The 17,222-nt window shown below is 38.5% G+C and overlaps 1 protein-coding gene across 1 annotated transcript in view; it reads right to left on the bottom strand.

Annotated features, from left to right (window-relative positions):
- The window catches only part of COL28A1 (collagen type XXVIII alpha 1 chain), an 83,368-nt gene extending 67,422 nt beyond the window's left edge, over window positions 1–15,946 (bottom strand). The window contains exons 1-10 of the mRNA XM_056338014.1: window positions 15,858–15,946; window positions 14,966–15,009; window positions 13,023–13,094; window positions 8,836–9,033; window positions 8,497–8,562; window positions 4,453–4,597; window positions 4,108–4,193; window positions 2,816–3,033; window positions 1,105–2,709; window positions 37–190 (exon numbers count right to left, since the gene is read on the bottom strand). Of these exons, the coding sequence (XP_056193989.1) occupies window positions 37–154 (118 nt within the window). The 5' untranslated portion in view covers window positions 155–190; window positions 1,105–2,709; window positions 2,816–3,033; ... (5 more) ...; window positions 14,966–15,009; window positions 15,858–15,946. The remainder of the gene's footprint in view (window positions 1–36; window positions 191–1,104; window positions 2,710–2,815; window positions 3,034–4,107; window positions 4,194–4,452; window positions 4,598–8,496; window positions 8,563–8,835; window positions 9,034–13,022; window positions 13,095–14,965; window positions 15,010–15,857) is intronic.
- Window positions 15,947–17,222: the final 1,276 nt, after the last annotated feature.

Raw genomic sequence — 17,222 nt, 5'->3', positions numbered from 1 at the left:
CATGGTCAATCAGAAATTTTAAGAAAATTATTTTACCTTCATCTTTTTGCACAAAAGAATAAGAATTCTTTCCTTTCTTTCTGTTTTGCTCATATGTCTGGTTTGTTGTCACAGCCAGAAGTAAAAAACAAACGAAAAAATGTTTTTTCCACATAGTGACTTTGATCCCAAATTAGATGACTTTTCCTTCCTGTTAAAAGTAAAAAACCACCTGTGAATACTTCATTAATAGAACAAGGAAATAAATACAGATACTTTACATACAGAATACACATTTGTGCGCAGCACAGTTCTAGAGATAACATGTAAAAAACAATTGTAAAAAGTCACTGGGTAAGTGATTTAAGCATAGCAGCCAGTACAATCCCAGCTGTAGCTCACATGCATATTAGAGCCTGTTTTATCAGAGAAGAAATATGGGCAGAACAAACACAGTGCTCCCGATCCTTTCTTGAAAATAGCTAGTGCTACCTTTAGCTTTCATTTGAATATCTAACAAAGAAGGATAAAAAGAAATTGTTACTAATGCATGTTGCTATTAACATACTTTGCTATTAAACTAACTACATTAAATTAGCAGAAATATTATATAAATTGAATACAGTTTGTTTCTAGAAATTCCTAATTGTTAGGAATGAACAAAGATCTGGTTTTTTTCAGATGCAGATACATTACCTAGGTCTACAGCATCAATATGAACAACTTATTCTTCTAAGAAACAATGGCTTAGTAAAGAAATTAAATACACGAATGTAATATTCATGTTGCATGGCTGTAACAGAGTGTATGTAGTATCTTCTATAAAGAAAATATTCCATAAAGACAATATTCTATTACAATGACAATATACACTAATAAAATTAACATTACAACATTTAATTCAGTGATTCAACATATTTCTAAAGAAAACTGAACTCCATTAAATCTGATTTACAAAAAATGCCTGTAATTTGCCATAATTAAATTTTAAATACCATTAATAAAAAAGTCAATATATTAAATTTAAATATCTTTCCTAAACCCTCTTTTCAAGTCCATCAGTTACATATACAGAAACCATAAGTGCAGTCCTCTAAAAATCAAAAGGAACTAACTATGTCTTACCTTCAAAGGCACTCAAAAAGCAAACTGTGGATTGGATAAGCTGTCAGCATAGAAAACATGTCCAGTAGGTCACAGAGGAAAATACATTTTGTTTACAAGAATAAATCAATCTGTAAATAAATAGTCTATCCACTTGTGAATGGCTCTACCTTGCATCTAGATCCTTTATGGTCCATTATTGGGCTGTTCAGTTGGCCAAAGTTTAAATGAAGACAGTCAGGCACTTAGCCAGGGCTGAGTGGGAGACCGAGCCATTTTATTAAAGGGACAGTGTCAGTCTGGGAGCAGCGCTTTCCCATTTTAAATAACTGACCTTTTACATTACAAAACTCACTTCTAGACAACCTGCCTCTCCAGCCATCACTTTGCCAGCCACACCTCTTCAGCTTGTCCATGTTAACATTGCAGCACTGGTTAGATGAGAGATGTGAAATTAGTACATTACCACTTGTAGGCTAGAACCGAATTCTGACCCAATGGTTTGTGTCCGCCAGGACCTTGAGCCTGTCTCAAAGGTAGTAACTGCATTAGCAACTACAATAATAAAAGACAACTTTAAAAAAAACTCTAACAATTCTTCCTGAGTGTTTTCCTCAGAAATTCTTTCTGCTCTTTATATCCTCTGAGGGGTCAGACACAGAGAGGGTATCTAAAAGGGGGCTGGTTAGGTAGCTCTCACTGTGCTGCGTGCAAATTGTATTTGCTCTATCTAACGGCAGGCTTCAGAGTAAAATTGTATTGTTGCAGTGTCAAGTAAAAAATCCAGGTGAGAGGAAGTATTGGGATTGTAAGTCTCAAGGAATCATGGCATGCCTCAAGGGAGTTTTGTGCAGATGGCCAGCAAAAGGTCAGTGCCCAGCCTCTGGGCAGGCATTGCCTAACAGGCAGGCACCTCTCAGTCCCTTGGTGGTGGGACAGAATGGAGAGCTCCTCCTTCACTTGGTGCTGCAGAAGGGAGGATTTACGCTTCATCACTGGGATGAATCGGGTCCCTGGACTGTCATGTGATTAAGCACTGAAATGTTTCAGTTATACATAAAAAAAAATTATGAGTAATTTGGGCATTTCAAAACACATTGTAAAAAGATGGTTTTGACCAAAGCAGATTTTTTTGGCAGAGGTTCAAGCTTTTGTCAAAAATGCAGGATCGAAAATGCATAAACATTTGCCTATCAATGACCCAACTGTACCGATTAGGCTTTACAAAAAATCTACCTAAATGTCATGCAAGTCATACCCTTTAGTTTTTCTTCAAGACAGATTTTCTAGACTTGAAGTGACCCTGGTAGCTTATATCTGGGACACTACTCCTAAATATATACACCAAAAATAGATTCAGTATCTAATTTTACAGGACAGTAATGTTACCTATTCATTGCTTTTTAATGTTGATAAACCCAAAGACTGTGTGTGCCTTTTTTTTGTTCCAGCACCTGGTGGAAGCTTCCCTGTGAAATGAATACCTCTTACTACCCAGAAGACACTTCCAGCATGGCAAGTAGCGGGCAAATCTTAGAAATTGTCTTAACAAAAAACCACAAAAGTTGAAGCTTTGCATCCTCTGTAAGTAATTTCTGCTTTTTTAATTTTGTAGGAAGAGTGCATCTGAAAGATGAAAAGAAAAAGGCAAAGAAAGAACACAGATTTTCTAAACTTTAATTTTGATATTGCAGATTTAATCAAGTTGTTTAGTAGAAATAAGAGTGAATACTGTGCTTATCAATTGCCATTGATATGTCTTTCTTGAAGAAAGATGAATGCTAAAGCACATCTGTTTATTCTGCATCAAGCATAGCTTTCCAAAGGGCATGCTGTGAAAGAGCTGTTAGAGCACAACATGGTAGACTGCAAATACTTGCTCTCGGAGAGTTCCCAGTCTCCTGACCAAGAAACTTCATTGCCAAGGCTGATGATTTGCTATGATCCAGACTGTATTATGGGGAAAACAGAGAAACAGAAAGAATAAATAATAATTATAAATCTAAAGATTAACATCAATGTTGTTTCATATGATAAATTAAAAATGCAAAATGTAAAATACTAAAACCATTTAGTGATTCCATAAGCCTAAGGCAACAAGAAGGGCTTCCGTAAGTACACAAGTAGCAAACACCAGCCTTCTGTGATTATAAATCCACTGAACTACACCTGCAGCAGCCTATCTACTACGTCCATATAAAAACGAATCTGTTAAAATTAATGGGGGATATTTTCCCTATGGCAGACACAAGGGGGGGGAAGAACTTTTTTTTCCCTCCTGTAGAATCCTGAGGGCTTCTGTTCTAACCTAAGCGAATTTCCTGCAGTCAGCCTTTGAGTTCTTTGTCTATTTTATCCTGGATTTATACAAGAGATGCTAAGTTTGTGCACTTTTAACAAGAAACAGGAGCTGTGTAGTGAATGCAGCATTTGGTGGCATTTACCACTGTTTGGTCCAGGTGGTGGAACCAGACTGGCCTCTGTCAGCAGTGATGCCGATCCGGACTCGGGCAGGGTCAGATACACAAGCGCAATACACACAAAGATGGTCAGAAGGCATTTATTACCTTGATGTCCCAGCAGAGGTTCCCCAGTAGTTTCCCAAGCAAAGTAAGCAGTAAGTGGGGAGATTCCTGGCACCACCATGCGATGTTCCATGGTGTAGAACAGTGGGTGGGAGTTTTAGAAGCTTTATGTGAGTTTGCACTTAAGCATTAAGTGTTATAATTACCTAAGCATCCTTGCAAGTGATCACAGGAAAAGAGCATGGCTAGCTATGGGAGAGTGCCTGATACATTAACATGTTTGGGAAGACTTAATCAAGGACAACATAAGTAACTATACATTAAAATACAGAATAACGACCGCTACTGCCTTAACAAAGCACAGAGGGCTTCATTATAAGGAATCTGGGTTACAGCTGTACTGACCTCTATCGCCCATCTCCTTGCCATTCTCCTGCATTTAACCCTACAACCACCCCCACCCCCTGACACACACAAGGCAGAGCAGCTCAGCCCTTACCTGAGTTACCTTACACACACCGGCTGCTCCATCCAGATGAACTCATGAACTTGGCAATCAGAGCCCAAGGCTGCAAACCTGACACCCTAACCAGAACAGATGAAAAGACATGGGTGGTTGGTAGGGGGTGGTGGGAGCAGCGAGGACAGGGAAGGGGAATGAAAACGAGGAACAAGTAATATGGGAAGCGAGCAAAAATACTGCAAAAGAGGACTGTAATGCACGTGGATGCATTACAATAAGCAGAAATATTAAGAAATCTGAGGCTACTGTAGTATGGCTGGGAATGTAGGGGATGTAGGACCCAAAGAAAACATGAATTAGTTTCATTGCTTATCAAATTACTTGCTGTACTGGAAGGCACATTTCATAAATCTGGATACAAATGTTATATTCTTCTTGAAGGAAGTCAAAACATTTATGAGCAGGGAGGGAAAGAAGCAATCCACTGAGGAAAGTAACACCGTAAAATTCAGATTTCCTTTGAATTCTGTAGTATAAAAAAATACAAGGAAAAAGTATTAGATATTCAAACTTCACTAATCAATTCCTCATTTTTTATTTTTGGTACAGTTACAGACCCTAAGTGACGTTAGTTGAATATCTTATAGGATAGGGTTTCCCCTAAATCAGACAGTTACTGCAGTGTTTGATCTCCGTGGCCACACACACTGAAGCAAGTGGTGTTTCACAAACCATTACCATTACAAAACTGTGTAGATAATCACACTTTCCTGTCTTTTTTCAGTATCCTTGTAGAAAACTGTACAGAAACTGCACCTGCTTTGCTTTTCATTTGGTGTTTAAGTAACAGCAATGGAATATGCTAAGAGCTTTTAAGTAAGCACAGTACATTTCCTGCTCACTTCATTAAAATGTTAGTGACAGGGAAAGAACAGGGGGAAAAAGAATAGTGCATCTCTGACCAGTGGGCATAAAAAACCCTCTGCCTTCATTCAGTTTAGAAGCACCCTTCACCTAGCCTGGGAGCAAGGTCTCCTCTGTTGCTAGACCAAACGCTTACCTGAAGTACCCACTTCCTGCTTCTCCAAGGGTAGATCCCATTTTAAAAATATACTCTGCTAGAAATCACACCTTTGCAAACACTCATAATCTATTCATGTGTGCTGTGCCCTGCTAGCATGACAGCGTATGTAAATTTAACTTATTTAAAGGGTGAGACAACACATACTAAGGAACTCAGTGAGGTCTTAGCTCTTATCAAAGATGGCAATAATGTGAATGTGATTGTGTGCTGGTTTTGGCTGGGTTAATGTTCTTTATTGTGGCTAGCATGAGGCTGGCTTTGATTTGTGCTGAAGATAGTGTTGATAATTCAGGGATGTTTTAGTTATCACTGAGCAGCGCTCACACAGAGCCAGGGGCTTCTCTGCTCCTCACCCCACCCCACCAACAAGCACACTAGGGGTGCACAAGGGTTTAGAGGGGGGACAGCCCCCAGCTGACCAAAGGGATATCCTATACCATATGATGTCATGCTCAGCATATAAAGCTGGGGGCAAGGTTGGCCAGGGGGCTGCTGCTTCGGGGTGCTTGGTATTGCTTGGTTGGTGGTGATGGTGAGCAACTGTTTTCATTTGCATCACCTGCCTTTCTTGGGTTTTATTTCTCTCTGTTATTTTCCTTTTCATCACTATTATTATTATATTTCCTTTATTAAGCTGTTCTTATCTCAACCCACAAGTTTTCTCACTTTTACCCTTCTAATTCACTTTCCCCCATCCTGCTGGCAGGGGGAGTGAGTAAGTAGCTCTGTGGTGCTTAGTTGCTAGCTGGGGTCAAACCATGACAGGTTGTATGGAAGAGCTGTACATCTGCTGTATGACCGTACATAGTACCATTCCTACACAGAATCATCAGTCTGTGCACACTCAGTTAACATGAAAGGTACCGGAGGAACATGCTGCTACCAGAAAAAAAAAAAAGAAATCATACATGCTACCACTGCTCACCCTCTTTCCCCAGTGCAACCAAGGAAGGACTAACTGTCCCAGCAGCTGCAGCCTGCTCCCAAAAGGCCCCCTTCCTAGAAACCTCTACACCATCTCCTGTCAGAGGACACATGAACATGTGACACCTCCTTTGAGGTTAATTGTCTTCATTAAATAAATGTCTTTGTTAGACAAACAGACTAAAGAGTTTCAATGGAGTACAATCTTTTACAAGAAATATCTGTTAATGCTATATATAAATGATAATTACTGGCAGCATCCAGCATCTGTTGGATCAGACACAACGGTGATGATTAAGCATTTCATTAGTAACACACCAGTCACATGGATCCCTCATACTGTTTACATACCTATTCTTATCCTTATGCATGCTTAGGTTAAGACTTGTAAACAGCCTATCCATCCAGAAACAGATCATCAGCTATAGAAGAATGCTTTTTCCAGCAGTCATCAAGGTTTATCTGCACTATGTGCCAAACCAGAATTGAGTGAATGGATTTCCAGCTGTGCTCAAAGATTTCTCACTTTTTTTTGGACCTGCAAACATGACTCTAACCTGGCAGAGATCAGAAAATGTTAACATTTATGATTTTTAGACATAACAATTTGACTGGTCAAATATACATATAATCTGGTAGTTCTCACAAACATCCAGTATTCAGATAGCAATGGGGTCAAGTTTGGTTGTATTTCTCTGGCTAGAAAATCTGTAGATCTGTTAAGTGTTGTGTGTAATTGTTTTCTGGAAACAGCCTAAGCTCTTCTTCACCACCTACCGTGTTTTGGAAGTACAATAAGGATCTTGACAGTTCTCTTGTAAGATTGCAGATTTAAAATTCAGAGCTTTATTTTTTCATTAGTCTTGCCAGTATATAGTTTCATAGTTTTATATTCACTTAGAAATCAAATATGATGGAAATAACACCTCCAGATTTATGGCATTGTTTTTAACACTACTAATACTTCTTGCTAAGCTGTTTAGTACAACAGTGTTTCAATGGCTAATCTGAACCACGTGCTCTGAACCAGATGCTCAGTACATCTATATCTCAGGACTATTGAATCTATCTAAATGCACTCATTACATGACCTTACCAAAGCTCTGGTCTGCAGTATGAAGTTTTATCTGTAAAACTCATGTTGCTATTGAATTTCACGTTAAAAAGCCTTTAGTGCCTGCATTCATGCTAAGTCACTTCTACTGGAAAAAAATTATATTATCAGCTTTCTTTCCTGGTACAATACCTATTCTCCTTGAATAATTCCTGCTATTCTCATTACTGCAACTCAAAAATGTAAAGAAGAAATAAAAAGAAACAGAGTGGATGAAGATAAGAGATAGCTTCTGTATGAAGACAGACAAAGTAAATTATAGTTCTGTACCTTGGAAAGCCACAACCAAATGCAAATGTGATACAGACCTCTAGAAGTATGAAAGAAGGTGAATATTCTATAGTACATGAATGTAGTATGTCAAAGGACTTACACTGTGATCAGTTTGGTTGACGATATTAACCAAAGTCAGCTGCCCTAAATTTACTTCCCCCCCATCCCCCCTCTCCTTGTATGCTCTTCACTCAATAAGAACAACAATAGTTGCCATGAAAGAATGGTAGACTTTTTTCTGGTTAGGAAACATAGCTAATGGATGTTACTTAAATATTTTAACCAGTTTTTAAAAACCCCTGTTCCTAATACTAGATATATCTTAACTCAGTGCCATTGTTATTTATACGCTATGTAAGTAAAACCATGATTATATGCCTTTTTAAAATCAGATTGCAATAAATGTATCAGAAGGATCACTTAGTTGCTGAAATTGAATTTACGGAAGCTATAAAGACATCTATCCTATCTAAATCCTGCCCTCTGGTGTATCTACATGATAATGCATAACGATAGTATTTCATATGGGGTGACTCACTCAGCGTTTGATCAGGACACAGCTAGAAATGAGGCTACTGTCAGGGCAAAACATTTGTCCCCTTGTAATAAAAGGTGGAAGCTAAAGACTAAGATACTAAAAGACAGATACAATGCTTCAAGGAAGGAGGACATGTGCTGGAAGAACTGGTTTTACTCCTTAGTTCCTATCTGATCCTGAGAAACTAAACACTCATTTCACACATACGTCTCTTTTAGATACCCAGATTGGGAGTGCCAATACTGACACATGGATCTTCCAAGCACTACAAAGTCAATGAAAGCTGGGAGTGTTCACAAAATGTATCAGCAAGATATTATGATCTACTGAAATAAGTACAGTTATGGGTTGTCAGAGAATTCAAATGACAGTCTTGCCGTGCCACTTAGGAACACATGTAATACTGGCCTTATAAGTGTTCCGCATTAGTCTTAAGGTAAATTATTACTTACAATTGTAAGAAAACAGAGCAAGGATTAAAACAGTACTTACTTTACTTCCTGGTAGTTTGGCTCCTGAAATTCCACAATGCTCTTTTGGACTAGACTCAGCTTGAACCTGAATTTAGAATAGTTTTTGTAAAATGTTTGACTTCACCGCCAGCTTAAAGCAAAGATGGCCAAAGCTTTCGAAAAAGTGCTTTGGTCAGGCTCAGGAGGAACCTGGTTAGAACACAGCGTATTTCATCTTCAAATAACTCTTTGTAAAGCCTCCACACTTCAATTTATTTTTTTAAGCACGGTGACCAGGGTTGTTTATCATAACATAAGGTACAGTTCAAGAGGAGTTCTAACAGTCAGCTACTGACAGTGATCCAAACTTAAGAGTTACCTTCTCTTTCACGAGTTGCCCTAGAAGAACAGAAGAACAGGAGCTCTGAACGTGTAAAAAGGCTTGTCCTCAGTCACATCTATCTCTTGCTCCATCCTTTAAAAATCATGCTTTTTGTTCACAGGTTACCTGTGGACCTTTAGCACCCAAACCTTGGGATTCTCTTGGTCCAGGTATTCCTTCAGGACCCCAGATACCCTAAAAAGATAAGGTAAGATATGAATTTTAAAACTTTCATAATAAGTTTTTCAATTAACAAAATGAAGTAATTACCTTCAAAAGGAAATAAATGTGTCTGTGAAAGTCTTTCTGTCTTTATCTCAATTCCTCACACATTTCTATGCATGTCAGTGAATAACAATGACAGCAACAACTGATACGAATGGAATAACTGAAATTGAGAGGTTCTTTCACTCCTACCCAACCCTATGCAGTGGCATGGGATGCTCTGCTGTCTAAAAACAGTCACCTTCTTTACTCATAGGGCTTATTAATTTGAATGCCTCAGTTAATGAATGTCCACGGTGAAAGACCCAGTGGACCAACAAGACCTACTGGACCCTCAGAACCTTCTTCAACCTGAAAATACATGGCATTTGAATACATTAGCTTGCATTAGGATTTTGTTATGAAATTGTACAAAATTAAGTGATAATTACAATATATACAAAGAACAAAAGTATGATATGTACAAACAAAAGAATTTTCAGTAGAAATACTAAAACCTAGGGGAAATAATAGTCTTGTGACCTGTACCTACAACTTTTGCAATCACACTGCTGAATCCATGTAATTTGGCATATTTTTAGAAGTACATACATTTTACAGACTGAGAGAAGTTTGAACTCCAGCTTCAAACTCTGTATGTAACTAACACTTTCTCTTACCAAAAATCAGGTAAACCAGTACTATCGGGTATGCATCATGGCATGCAGGACTACAACAGCACATCTAAAACAGTCTGCTTAGGCTCCATCAAGCAACAACTTTTGCAAGTTTAAGTAATCATAATCTAAAACAGAAGTAATGTGAATGACAGCACTGTCACAATACATATTTTTTTCCTTTTCTATAAAGGGAAGAGAAGCAGTAGTCTTACATAACTAAATTAGAAGTTGCCATGTCTTTAAAAAGTCAAAACCACTGCAAAACTCCGGTACTATTTAGGTGTTCTGCTTCCATATTCCTGAAAGGATTTGGCTACTTTGGCTAGTAGCATGACATAAACACAATAAATCTTGGAGATGGACATAAACTGAAAGAAAAGCCAGCCTCCCAGGCATTATATATGGAAAAGCGTTAAAGTCACAGGGGAAAAAACTGTTTCCAATTAATATCTCAAAACCCACTAACAAACCTCAGTATACCTGGATCTCTTATGAATTTTAAGAAATCTTTGAAGAAGAAAAGGAGCTCAAAATGGATCTTCCACTGTACAAAATTCCTATGTAATTAAAATAGATTTTAGACTTGTACATAGAGCAAATGTGGAATCCTCTGCAGTCAGAGTTACAAAAAATGTAAATTTATACCTCATCCATGAGGAGAAATTGCTGAAAATAGTTTGAGATACAACTGCATTAAAGCAATTCTCACATATGGTATTAGAATTTAGCAGATCTTACAAGGAATATAAAAGAGACTGATCAGAAGTGTAAGCAATGTCTGAGGTGTCAGAAAATGTATGATTAAAATGAGACTTGCCAAAAGTCAAGCTGAATTAGATTCTTAATGATTTCATTTTTTAATGTGTAAGTTTATTTAGCCATATCAATTACAAGAGACAGGGAAATATAAAAAGCAGATATCATGCAGTGGTGATGAAGAGATTATTAATCATCTAGGTACACTCTCAAAACAAAAAAATATTCTGCATTACTTATAAATAAAGATGCTGCTAATGGACAAAGGTGCAAATGTAGAGATAGCTACAGGAAAACTAAAAGTGGGAAATCAGTGTGGAAAACAGAAGCAAAGATCTTGACAGTTTAAAAGGCTCAGAAACTTTTGAGAAATTCAGAGTCACTAACCAAATACTGTTCCAGCATTTATTTTGAGATTAACATAGGAAATGTCTGAGTAGGGTAGAATGATCAGCTATAAACCATGTATGTCCCAACAATTCACGTCATCTAGTAACCGTGACACAGTGGTCTCTGAGAAGGTGAAATTCTTTGGCATTCTTAAACACCGAACAGCTCTTGTGTTTCCATTAAACTTGCATGGTACCTGTTGTTAGAGTAACATTTACTGGGTCAAAATTTACAATTTTTCATTTTTAAATTTCTCTGAATCTCTCTTGTGCCAGAGACACAGAAAATGCCTTTTCTGTAGTTTGTGTGTATGTGGGTAATGTATTTGGACAATCACTAGGACTCAATAAATGAGTAAGATGTCAAATATTTAAGCTGCTGATTCCTTAATACCTAACGAACTTCCTCTTAAAATCAAAGTTAGATGATGTGATTATTGCAAGCATTAAACTAAAGTCACGTCCCATACTTTCCTATGGAAAAATGTTGGGAACACACAAACTGAAGTTCACTTTGCCACAAAAAGAACCAGTAGGTGATTATTGGAAACAGATGTGAGAAAGTCACCATGTCCCACTTAACAGGAGCAGAGGAAGTAGAATGATGAAAAATGAAACAGATAAGCATGAAAATATCAGCTATCAATTTCACCTTTGATATATGATAGACTATTCGAATTACTCATCATTTTCCCACACATGCTGGTCTACTGTATTTTTTTGTATTGATATATTTGAATATATCAAAACAACTGCTGAGTTTCTAAAGTTTATTATTATTAAGGAAAAAAACCTGCTGGTTTTATAAGGATAAATGCTTTTGAAATGGAAGGAATATTAGAAAAATCTAAGCCAACTAATTGTTGTACCGTTAGACCACATTTGTGGCTTAATGAACCCTGTGAATAAGTAACACATGGAATATAGTTTCTTGGACAATACAAATTCTCCAGTATGTTTAGAGACACGAAAAAACAGCCAACAAACACTAACACAAGTGATGGAAAAAGCCAGTCCATCCACATGTTTTTAAACTAAAGGCATTGAATACAGGGAGATTATTAGAAGGATGGAAGAACAATGGTTTATCACATGTTTTCTTTAAAAAGTTATGCAAAGCTATAAAAACATTGGAAAGACCATTCAGAATTATTTCATGTAATTCAAAAGAGGAAGTAGGAAAATATTTAATAAGGAAGCCAAAGACTTTGTTTTCTAAGAAAAGAATGAAATACAAGGCAGCTAAAATAAGGAACTAAGATCCTGACTCTACAATAACAAACAAACCATTAAAAATGTGACATTTAAATATTTCCAGCCCAACCATCAGCCTTTGAAGTTTCCCATCTGAAAAGGGAACTCATTCAGAGAACCTGAAATCGTCCACTTAGTACCTCAGCTTATAATTTCTATTTCAGACATTTTTAAAGAGAGTTAATAACAAATACAGGAGAAAAGGTAAAGATGCACATCTCCATGGCTTGCAGAAAAGCAAGTTCTGAAATCCTAATCACACAGGACCAAGGAAATAACTTTTATTTTTTCAGGTAATTTATAAATAAGGGGAGAACTTTATTACTGTGTGATCAAACACCAGAACAGGTTGCCCAGAGACGATGTGGAGTCTCCATTCTTGGAGATAATAAAAAACCCGCTGGGCAAAACCTTGAGCAACCTGCTCTAGCTGACCCTGTCTTGTGCAGAGAAGTTGGACTAGATAACCTCCAGACGTGCCTTCCAACCTCAGACATTCCGTGATACCAGGACATATTTCACTGAGAAACTAACCCATTTTTCAGAAATTTCACTCAAAATAGAAAAATGCTCTCATAACTGTACCTTACTTCCACTGCAAGTCCTCGGTGACTGTGTGGCTTGGGTCCCAGACTTATTACTGTGTACCTATTTCATCTACTATTCAAACATGATGTTCAAAAACTCATTTCTGATCTTCTGTGAACAACATGAAAATACTTATCATCCCTTCCTCTGTTAAGCAAAAAAAGGTCTGACAATGGGACAAACCATATAAAAACACATCACTACACAGAAGCATTAGAAGTCAAAATCCAATAACGAAAAAGATAAGCAAAGCCACTTTTATTTTGTCAAAGCAAAATTGACAACCTAACCATAAAGGCTTCAAAAAACTTACCAAGAACCCAGGCCTGCCAGAAAGAGCATGCTCCAATTCAGATGTCTCTGTGTTTTAAATATCTGAGATTGGCTAATTTGCTTAAGAGGAAAGACAAACAAACAAACATGGGTTAGGGTAGGCATGTTCAACTGTTCAATACTTCATTTTTCTGTGTTGCAGTTTTGAGCTGAATGCTAAATGATAATGTTACCAGCTATTTTAACAGCTCTTCTCTTTCATTTAAATAATAAATTCTATCCTAGTAAGTTAACACCTAAGGGACATGTAAAAATCACCATCTTACCTAAAAGTCTCTTACAACTTAAAAACTGAAAAAGTATTCCAAATCATCACTATTTTATGAGACATTTATTTTTTTTATGAAATATTGAACTTACTAATATGTAATTGTCTATAAAGACATTAATATAAATTGTTATGTTATTTATTGCATGGCATATTCATTTATCCATTTATATATATTCACTGGGGGTTGGACTAGATGACCTTTAAAGGTCCCTTCCAAGCTAAACTATTCTATGATTCTATGATTTACATGCCCATTAGTAATTATTTGCTATTAATGTAAATTATTGGCTCGATCCTCTGTTTTAGTAGAATATTCATCTGCTTTTACTTTTCAGTAGTTGTTTTATTTGTTATTTGTAATGTTATTTATAACATTATACAGGATTAATGCAGGCTTGAAATAAAGAGATTTTAGAAGTAATAATCATCAAATAACTAGTATGTACTTAAAAGAAAAAGGTAATTCAATCTGGCCTGCTTCCACTTTAAAAAACACAATTTAATAGAAGTAATTTGTGACTTCACCTGGAAAACCAGTTAACATTTTAAAGTATACAAACTGAACACTGCAGTAACAGCTTAATATCTGCAAGGAAATGCTGACTCCTTTGTTCTCTTGTTAATTCCATTCATGCTCGATCTTAAATCTCCCAAATCCTTAATGTTCTTCTTTCATAATTAGTAAGAATAACAAATGTTGTTTTTTCTTAGACAGCAAAAGTTTGGTTTTGCTAAAAATACTAATTTTGCATAGTATTATAAAAATGACACTGTGTATTACAGGGAAAACTGACTAATATTGCAGAACGGAATTTAAGACTACAGGTTCATGGTCTGGCCAGAGTAAATTCTCCTTAACTCCCTATTCTCTTTCTCAACCTCAATCATTCCATGAATATGAGATACTCTTTACTTGCTGTACTGTTTGATCTACACCAGAGAGGCTCTTGTCCAGGCAGTTGCACTGAAGTGGAGCAGGAAAACTCTGTCCTCTCTTCGTCAACATACAGAGACGTAAGACAATGTTTATGAGATCCCTGTCATACTAAGCAACTGTCTACAGATTCCTGCCTCCCCTCCAAAAAGACTAGAAATTAGAACACACAACGCCTGCTATAATCCCTTCCAGCAACCGCCAAGACAGAAAGCATCAAGGACCTGCCTCTGACAACAGCTAATGAAAAAAAAAAAAAGAAGTGTTGGGCAATTGCTACCAAGGGGAGTCTTTGTTTTGATTTTTCCCTGATTCAGCACAGAGTTGTTTACCAATCACGATATTTTTGAGATTGCTTGATCAGTTTCAGTCTCTTGGCTGTTGGAGGAGTTAGTTTGCCAGTCCTTCTCAGACACTGTGGAAGCCACCACTTTGGCTACTTGAGTAACTTGCCACAAATTCCCACAGCAGGGAGAATGAATGGGTAGGTCCTCAGTGAAAGGAAAAAAAGATTATGGGAAATAGACAGAGACCCTGGCTGAACAGCTGACTGCGCCAACACAGCTCTGTGCCCTGTGCCAGATGTGCAGTAAATTCCTGGCATTACCAGAATGTATTCTTTCTTGCCCCTAAATGTGTACCATTTAGCAACAAAATTAGATTGTGTATGAAATAACACAATGAACTATCAGAAAACTATGTAAGAGCATTTCCACACCTTATGTTGAGGTCCCCAAGGTCCTTTAGGGCCAAACTCCAGTCCTACGTATAAAAAAAAAAGGAAAGACAAAAATAAAGTAATTGTATTAACATTTCTTAATAATTACTAATAATTTGGTTTTATTATCAAAACCTTTAAAAATAGATTTAAAATAAAATATATTTAGTATTAATTATTAAACATTAACTTAATAAAAAATTCTTTGAAACGGTATGTCAGTATTCTGCATTGAAATACCCTGAACCATCCTCCTTTACAACAAATCAAGTCTTTTGTTGCCCTTATAGCCCTTCTTAGTTGACTATAGTTTTTGAGACTTATAGATGACAAATGCTTGTTGCATCATTATCTTTTACAAATTACCTAAAAAAGTTTTATAATCTGACCCAAGAGATTCTATGTACAGTTTTCTTAGCTGCTTTTTTTATGTTCAGGCAGCCTTCAAAACATGCCCTGAATAATTTCCTGTTATCTGATAAAACTGCTTCCTTGGCCTCCTAATAGCTTCTCAAAATGTTGTTTATGACATTTTTTGCCTTTCTCATATGAGATATTAAATACTTCCTCTCGAGACTGATGTTTCACTACTTCCCTCCCCCAATTGCCTTATTCCTGAAGACATGCTAAAAACCGCAGGGAAGACAAAATTTCCTGTGCCTTCAGAATGCTACCACATCACAGCCTACTTTTTCTTTCTTTGACGAAACTTCTCGCTTTCCTTCAGACTCTTTATTAAAATACTTTGCTCAATGACTGGCCTCTAAGAATTTACAAACATTTCCATTTTGTCTTTGATGTAATATATAGAATGTAAGGAAAAATATTCAAATTACCACTGACAACATTTAGTTATGATTCACATGACAGATCTGAGCAACGACAACAATACCTATTTTCCAGCATTTTATTGACTTTATCCTACATGTCTAGGCAATAAGGCTTCAATCATTCTTCTGGGCATGTTTCCGAGTCTACAAAGTCAAACAAAGACTCCTGTTTGGCATCTGTAGGGCTTGGATTAGACTTCACATCCACTTGTAACTCCCATCACAAGGCACATACAAGAACAGCAGTTAAATGACACACCTAGAGAGCACGTATCGAACACATCTGTATAATTACTGACAGGCTGGGTACCACACCCTTTTAGTAAGGTTGCCCACTATTTCCTATTTAAGACCCCGGGTTTGGTTGTTTATAGCCCTGTGTAACTTTAAAGACATAAACTGAAACTATTCCTGCCAGATGTCTTTCCATCTAAATTTTAGCTGAAGTAATCCAGACATTTCCAAGAACAAGGCTAACGAGAAACAGGTTTTTTCCTTTGGTGAAGTAAAATCTGCATCCCTTGTGTTCAAAGCAGTGAGGTATACTTTGGGGACTAACACAGCTTAGGGGAGGAGAAGGTGAAAGAGGGATGTTCTTGCTGTGGTTCTTAGGCAAATCTACCAAATTTGGGCCAAACTCGTAAGCCTTTGAAAAGGGTTAGCCTGCACCCAGCCGCTAAACACTTGGGGCAAAGGCCTTGGGAAGAGAGAAGCCAGCGGCCTACAGGCAGAAAGGGCCGAACACCAAGTTAAGGGAACGGCCGGCGCCCCACACCATGCGCCAGGCCCCACACTGCGCAGGCAGGGCTCTGGGAAGCCGGGGGACGAACAGGCACCGGGCAGGCTCCCGGCAGAACGGGACTGCCTGAGGTTCTGCCCCCTCTGTTCGCACCCGTCGCTCTTTCAGCGCAAGCAGCCCCGCCCTGCCCTTCCCGCGCACTGGCTGCTGCCACTACCTTGGGACACCGGTACCGCGGCGGCCCGGCCCTCTCTCCACCTGCCGCAGGTGCCACCGGCACCCTGACCAACACCAACCTTCTAACAAAAGCTACTGCTTTAGTACAGCAGCAAGCGTAAGTCAACAGATAGAAACGGAGCGGGAGTCCAGCGATCCTTCCCCGGATCACGGCGCCCGGTGCGGGCCGCGTTCAGCTAAGGTCTAGGCCAGCTCCCACCCCAACGCGCTCAGGGTTTTAAGCCGGCCAGCCCCGCGGGGCGGGACTCCGGCGGGGCGGGGCTCCGGCGGGGCGGGGCTCCGGCGGGTGGGAGCTCCGGCGGGGCGGGGAAGGAGCGCGGCCCGGCGGCGGGCGGGAGGGAGGGGTCCTGCCAGGACAGGCGCTCCGCCCCCCTGCCCCCCCGCCCCCGCTCGCCGGAAGTTCGGCAGCTTTTCTGTCCCCCCCCCCCGCGCCGGAAGCGCCACAGGTTTT

The sequence above is a fragment of the Falco biarmicus genome, chromosome 4 (genome assembly GCF_023638135.1).
Source record: "Falco biarmicus isolate bFalBia1 chromosome 4, bFalBia1.pri, whole genome shotgun sequence".
NCBI classification, from domain to species: Eukaryota; Metazoa; Chordata; class Aves; order Falconiformes; family Falconidae; genus Falco; species Falco biarmicus.
The sequence above is the reverse complement of the archived record's forward strand: the minus strand, read 5'-3'. Positions and strand labels throughout refer to the sequence as shown.